We start from the raw sequence: 7,752 nt of genomic DNA, 5'->3' as shown, positions 1-7,752 counted from the left end.
GCTGCCCGGCGGTGATGGGTCACGCCCCTTCCGGGGATAGGCTATCAGAGATGGGTCACGCCCCCTTCCGTAGATAGGCTGCACCCCGGCGGCTTTCCGCGACCTACCGGCTCCCAAAGACTCGGGGCTGCTTCCGGGTCGACTCCAGCCTCCGACCGGGGACTACTTCCCGCGGCGGAAGCCACTTCACTTTAGGAGGGAGGGGCGCAAAGTGATGTGACGGGGTCACGCCGCCTGAGTCACTGGGGTGGGGACCCCAAGAGCTGGGTGGGGCGGACGCCGGTTAAAGGAGCACGGACCCCCCGCCCTTTCTTCTAGGGTCAAAGATCTAAGCCTGTCAGGACCCTAAAGGTCACGAGTCGAACCTGCCCATTTCGTAGAAGAGGAAACTGAGGCCCAGTGAGGTGAACTGATTTGTCTAGGGTCACCCAGCATGGAAAGAGCTCCGCCCTCCGTCCCTCGGGGATCTCCAGGTTCTGATCCCCCTCCGCGTGCCTGCTGCTGTCCCGTCTCAGACTCTGGGGTTGGCCCCCTCTTCCGGCCCCTCTCCCCCCCTCCCCCTCTCCCTCGTTCTCGGTCGGAGCGCTCGGTAACTTTAATTACCAAAGAGCCCCCCACCCCCCACCCCCACCCCCACCCCCATCCCAGCATTCCGGTGCCGGCTCCATCCTCTTACTCTCGTGCCCACCTGGGCCGCGCTCATTTGCCTGGTTCGCCCTCTGGACATTTCCCCTAACTCCAGCCGCACCCCCCCCCACCTCCTTTAAGTTTAGTTTTGTTCTAAAAAGCAGGGCTTTCTTCCCCTTGGTCAAGGTCTAAGTCGGGTTTTTGCTGCTGTTGTTTCAGGGGCGTCCAACTCGTCGTGACTGCGGAGGGCCGTTGGTTGGTTGGTGCAGCCATTCTAGAAAACTGTTCATATTGTGCAAGAACAGCCACAGCGGACAGGCAGCTGGCATCGGGGAGCTTCCGTCTAAGGGGGCACAACATACAGACAAGATTCCGAGAGAACAAAAGTGAAGACGATCCGCAGAGGGAAGGCAGGTAGAAGATAGAAGGAAGCTACTGGAGTTCCTCACAGGCATCTGTCACCAGATTAAGTCACATAAAATCATGTAGCCCAGGGATATAACAATAATAGCGTTATTATTGTAATAATTAATAATATATACTATACACGTTTGTGAGATAGTTTTTTGCATGTAACTATTTCAATATAATTGGTTTCATTTGTCATTCTATATTTTATGCATTTAAAACCATGATTCTGCAAAGAAGTTCAGACTTTGCCAGACTGCCAAAAGGGTCTTTGATACAAAAAAGTTAAGAACCCCTGATCCAGCTAAAGAGGATTGTGTCCTGAGCTTGAAAGAATACCTTAGTTAGCTTGTATCTGTGTAGCAGGAACGAGTTTGAGCCTGTGAAACTACATGTGAAATTCCTGATTTGTGGAAGGTACCTGCCCAGAAATCATGGATGGTTCAACAGCTGAAGCAGGAGACAAAGATCGTTCTGGTCTTGGGGAACAGCAAAACAAGGCAGTAACTCTTGAATACTGGCAACAAAAATGGGAGGCGCACAATATCGGATTTCATCAAGAACATGGAAATAAGTTATTAAGGAAACATATGAATACATTTCTAAATGGCAGAAATGGACTCAGGGTATTTTTCCCTCTTTGCGGGAAAGCAGTTGAAATGAAATGGTTTGCTGACCTGGGTCATAGTGTAGTTGGAGTAGAAATCAGTGAACTGGCCATACGGGAATTTTTTACTGAACAGAATCTGTCTTACTCAGAAGAATCAGTTGCAAGAATTTGAGGTGCCAAAGTATTTAAGAGCTCATCAGGAAATGTCACTTTATACTGTTGCAGTATTTTTGACCTTCCCAAAGCCGATGTTGGCAAATTCGACAGGATTTGGGATAGAGGATCCTTAGTTGCCATTAATCCAGCAGACCGAGAATGCTATGCCAAGTTAATGTTGTCTCTAATGGGAAAAGGCTTTTGCTATCTCCTGGCTACTCTTTCATATGATCCAACTAAATATTCAGGTCCACCATTTTATGTTCCTGACAGTGAAGTTAAAAGTTTGTTTGGCTCAACATGTAATATTCAATGTCTTGAGAAAGTTAATGCTTTAGAAGAAAGACATAAAAAATGGGGAATTGATTACATTATCGAGACTTTATATCTCTTTACAGAAAAATAAATGAAAATTAAAGTGCATAAGATTTGGTAACATCTGAAATCTTAGATGTATTTTTACCTCCTTCACCTACTAAAAATGACTTTATGATATGACAATGTCATCTTTGAAAGCTGTTTTTATTTTTTAACTATCATCACATACCACTTGGATCTATTTGAATATGCATGTAATATCAAGAAATTTATAAGGGGCTACTATTTTATTATGCTTATGATGATTCTAATGTTAAAATTAAATATTTTAATTTGAGCAAAATTGGAAATAAAAAATTACTTATTGTGGAATTGAATGTTATAAACTAAAAGTAAATAAAATTCTTTTTAAATTACTTATGCTACTTTTCTGCATCAATTCATGACCCCACAAAATCTAGTTCAAGCAGTTTTGTATTTTAACACATTTGATATCTTTATTGCCTATACATTTTTAAATAATCAATGCTTTAGAAAGGCTTTTAAAAAAAAACAGGCCAATTAGTCAGCTATATTTATATTACGCTGTAACCAGCCAGTTGTACATTAAAACACCTTCATCTCAAGACTGACTGAATATATCAGTTCCATAAGTGACCTGGGCACACAATGAAAACAATGTTTTTCCAGACACATCTATGTACTTTCCACCAGCACCCCAATTTTAACCTTAAAAATCCAGCTTTGTCATCAGTATGGAAAATGATCAATCCTTATTTCTTGTTGATGAATATAATTCCTGTATTTCAATATAATGTGACTCAAAATATAGAAATTATAACCCAGTGATTACCTAACATTGGGTAATTTTTGTAAGAATGTGTGGATACATTCAAGTTGTGTGTATATTTGAACCGTCTGTAAGGGCTCAAATAAATACACAGTAATGTATAATGTATTAAAAAGGAAAACCAGATGAGAAGTAAAGAGTTAATTCTTTTAAAGATACAGTGATTTCACTTAGAACGAAGGAAGGTCTTAACAGCCTTGAAGTCTAAAATTACCAGTGTAAGGAATAAGAAACAAAAGAAGAACCATGTTAGAAAATAACATTTCAGGGGTGGCCAGGTAGCACAGGGAGTAAGAGCACCGGCTGCAGTGTTGGGATGACCTGGAGATCGAATCAAGGGCTCCGACACTTAGCACCCACCCAGAAACAACTGGCCGTGTAACCTTGAGCAAGTTACTTAACCCCGATTGCTTTAAAAAAAAAAAAAAGTACACTATATAAAAAGAAAATAACATTTCTTAATTCATTGAAGGTAGTTGAATCAGTCAGATTATCAGGGATGGCAGGTAACAGTCATATCACTAATCCTATACTACATGCATATATAGAATTTCCTACAAACGAAGTGAAAAATTGGAAAAGTGCCCATTTTGGTTTTACTCCTGCTTTTTGTGGACTCTGATTTTAATAGTAAAAGTAATTTATTGCATTGTTCTCTTCATTCGCTACACTGATTTCTGAGGAACTGAGTAAAATCAACTACTAAATTCTTTTCAAATGTCATCATATAGGGTGTCCCAAAAGTCTCAGTGCAGTTTTAAGCTTTAATAATTTAAGACTTACAGTAATTACAAACTTACACAACATTATTTGCAAGTTTACTTAAAATTCTTTAATACTTGTTTAGTTTTGTGAATTTTGAATAATAATTCAAGTTTAACAGTTTCTGGTGGATCAAAAGAGGCCTTGCTTGGCTAATTCAATCACCTGATCCATCTCTAATAGACTTTTTTGTGGAGTCACTTCAAAATTGTCACATACGCATCAAAACCTCATTCTTTGGATGATCTTAAAACTAGTATTATACATGTAATCCTTTCAGTCACTGAGGAGTGAAAATTTAGTAGGTTGATGTATGTAGTACGAGACAGTGGTGATGCTGAATTTAAATAAAAACAAATATTTTACTTTTTTTTCTTTTTGGAGGGGAAAAGGCAAGGCAATTGGGGTTAAGTGACTTGCCTAAGGTCACATGACTAGTAAATGTTAAGTGTCTGAGGTCGGATTTGAACTCAGGACCTCCTGATTCCAGCGCTAGTGCTGTATTTACTGTGCCACCTAGCTGCCTGAAAACAAATATTTTAAAGCTTTAAATAATTAACCTTTCAAATATTTTATTTTTTGTAACATACTTATGAAGTTTTGAAAGCTAAAAACTGCACTGAGACTTTTGAAACACCATGTATAATAATCTTCAAAGCAAATTTCATTTCATGGCGATAATCATTATTAGGAGCTATGTTAAAAAACCAAACCAAAAAAAAAAAAAAGGCCTTTCTTTTTCTCGGGAAGAGGTTAAAGTATCATAGAACAGGAACGATCTCATTTGAAAGGCAGGATTTTTGGCATTGTGACACCGAGCCTTAACTTAACCCCTGAGTGCCCTCAAAGAACTCTTTAAAACTCTAAGTGGCAGAAAAGGGGTTGATCTACATTGACAGAAAGTCCTTCACTGGAATTTCCCCTTGGCAAGAAAGCACACATCTGCTCTTCCCGCCCACAACAAACAAAAAAGGTAAGCTCTTGAATTCAGAGAAAGAGAAAACTTGTAGGAATTGATACAGTCAAGTAATCAGAACCCAGAAAACGATATACACAATGACTCAAAAAAAATGCCAAGGAAAAGACCACTAAAGTTGAATGCAGCATAATTATAATAAGCAATCTGAGCTCCAAAGTGGAAATAGGAAACACACCTCCCTCTTTTTACTGTCAAGGAGGGGTCTATGGGGACAGAATGTTGCATGTCCTTTTCCCTCTGTTAGAAGTGGTAGTTGTGTCTCTTGATAATAGATCAATTGTGCTTCTTTATCAAAAGGAAAGGTTCGTTCAGTGTGGGTAGAGAATAATATCAGGAAAGGACAATGATGTAAAAATAGTCAATATGAATAAGACTTTTTCAGAAATATTAAAGTCAAGCTTTCTTAGAATGAACTGAATTCCTGTGTTCCCCAAGTTCTAACAAGTGGGTTGTAGGAGCTCCATCAATGCTTCATAGCAATGCTGTCTGCCCCAATGGCTATGTGAAGAGTTCCCTTGGTGGAATGGTCTGATGAGAACAATTTGTTTCAATGGCCATGAAGGTGGATGAAGCAGGCACTGGGAAGTGTTTAGAGCTCGGTCACACACAGAAGACATCAAAGTCATCCACTCCATCCCCAACTTGACTTTTGTCCTGCCATTGGACTTTGATGACTCTGGAAGAGAGAATGAGGCTGATGACTTTGTGTGCTCTAACTTAAATCCAATTCACACACACACCATCACCCTCTGATGTCATTGATCCTCTTCAAAAACAAAGGACAAATAACAGAGATACTAATGCAGCTGATATGACAGATTAACATATTTAAATAAGAAAGTGAAACTGGAAAATCATGAAATCTTAGAAATTATCTAAGTCCAACTCTGTATTAATGAATAATTCCCTTGTACATATCCCCAAGTAGCAGTCATCCAATGCTTTGATTTTGTTGTCGAAGTAAAGGACTATGGGTGTGGGATGCTGATTACACTGTTATGTGGGTCAATATGCTGGATGGTTTTGTATAACTTTTATTTACCCTTTGTTGCAAAGAAGGTTCAGAGAAGGAGAGGGACAGGGGCATATTAAAAAAAATAACTGATGTTAAAACAAAAGAACAAAACTTTCAAAATAAAAACACAACAAAGCAAAGTACAATTCACAAAATAACATGAAAATGAAACCTCATTTTTAAAGGGGCTGGCACACAGTTAAGGAGCACTAGACTCAGAGACCTAAATTCATACCTCGACCCAGCTTCTAACTAGATTGTGACTCATGGCAAGTTTCTGGGCCTCAGTCTCCCCATTTAAAGTTGGGGTGGGAGAACTTGTTCCAACTACAACAGCTTATGATTCTAAATTCTTTACACAGGTCAAAAGTTACGTCCCACCAGGGGACCCAATCGACATGCATTTTCCTGTGACTATAAATTCTGACCTTAGGCTCCTTTCATCCCTCTAATTCAGAGCCATCTGCCCAAATTTAAAACAAAACAAAACAACCCTTTCCTGTCTCCTGCTCCCCATTCTCTCAACTCCATCCAGATCAAGCCTTTCCATCTTCTGTGCCTAAGTTCCTATACCCTTCAAAACTCTTTCTCATTAACACATTCCCCTTTCTCCTACATTTCTTCTTCTCACATACTCTTTTTAATATGCCTATAAAACCTCACCAGATGATACATCATCCTATCCTATGTTACCCTATCCATCTATCCTATAGTTAACCAATTAAACTAATACAGTAATGTGTTCTCTGTCCTCAAATTCCTTGTTCCAATCAACCAAAAGATATTTATTAAGTGCCCACCATAGTAGTCAGGCATTGCCTTAGGTGCCAAGGATTCAAGCATAAAGAACAAAATAATCTCATATAAAATATACATACATACATACAAAATATATACAGACTGTGAAATTCATAAATACATGCATATCTATAGATAACACACATGAGGTGATTAAATACAAGGTATTTTGGAGATGCTAGCTTATGCTGCCAACCCTGAACCCTGGATGACCCCCAGCATCCCTCTTCTCTAACCCTACTCCAGAGCTCCTGAACATTGATGGAGGAAGTCACAGGAACTGGCAGTCTGGGACTACTATTTATTAATGCTCTCTTAGTGCAGCTGGGCCCCTTCATTGCGCACAGATCTTGGCTGATTAACTCCCCACCAAGCTTCATTCCCTTAGCAGATGTTTCAGACCTCTTCTCTCTTCTCAAAATCCCTCACACCTCACTCCTCTCAGCAGATGAGCTGACCTCCTCTTTTACCAAGAAGATTAAAGCCATCTGTCACCAGCTTCATCTCCTCTATTATCCACCTCAAAACTCCTCTGAATTTTCATCTTCCTTTAATCCTGGTGGAATGTAATAATATTAGTTATTATGGCTGATATTTACATGGTGCTTAAAGATTTGCAAACACTTCACATACCCTTTTTTCTCCTCATTTCAGTCCCCCAACAACCCTGTGAAGTAGGTGATGTTATACCCACTTTGCAGGTGAGGAAACTGAGACTCATGCCCTATTTTCCGTTGTATCAACTACTGCTTTTCAACACATGGAAAAAAGTAGAGAAGAGTTTGTAGAAGGACACAGGAACTGTCTTCAAATTTTTGAAGGACTGTTACAAGCTTGAGGCAACGTTGGAGGGGGACTAAGTAGCATTAGGACCATTTTAGAGTGGAGAAATTAAAATTCACAAAGCCAGAAGCACAGGAGAGGGCTAGAGGTTGCTTTTTACTTTTTAACTTTTAGTATCTTCTGAAAAATGTGAATTTCTTCTTTGCCGTGATAAAACCACATTTGTATTCCTCAGTCTAAGAAGTCAAAACTACAGATAGGAGAAGGGATGGACTCAAGGTACAGAATAAAATAAACATTTTCCAGACGTGGCCAATGTGGGAATTTGCTTTGCTTGACTGCATATTTATAACAAGGGTTTTTTCCTTTCCTTTTTTTTTTTCAGTTGGTGGGGGAGGGAAGGACGAAGAAAAGAAAGGGCATCTATAGGATTGGCAAAAAGAAGG

The 7,752-nt window shown here is 39.7% G+C and overlaps 1 protein-coding gene across 1 annotated transcript; it reads left to right on the top strand.

The window, feature by feature from the left end:
* Positions 1–114: 114 nt before the first annotated feature.
* LOC138160882 (thiopurine S-methyltransferase-like) lies at positions 115–2,535 on the top strand. Its single transcript, XM_069087721.1, is given in 2 exon segments — positions 115–473; positions 847–2,535. A coding segment is annotated over 1 exon segment (738 nt). The 5' UTR covers positions 115–473; positions 847–1,469; the 3' UTR covers positions 2,208–2,535.
* Positions 2,536–7,752: the final 5,217 nt, after the last annotated feature.

Source organism: Petaurus breviceps, unplaced genomic scaffold, assembly GCF_028583685.1.
Source record: "Petaurus breviceps papuanus isolate PSGF00001 unplaced genomic scaffold, PetGlider_PUasm1.0 182, whole genome shotgun sequence".
Lineage (NCBI taxonomy): Eukaryota > Metazoa > Chordata > Mammalia > Diprotodontia > Petauridae > Petaurus > Petaurus breviceps.
Note: the sequence above shows the minus strand (reverse complement) of the source record. Positions and strands in the feature narration are given on the sequence as shown.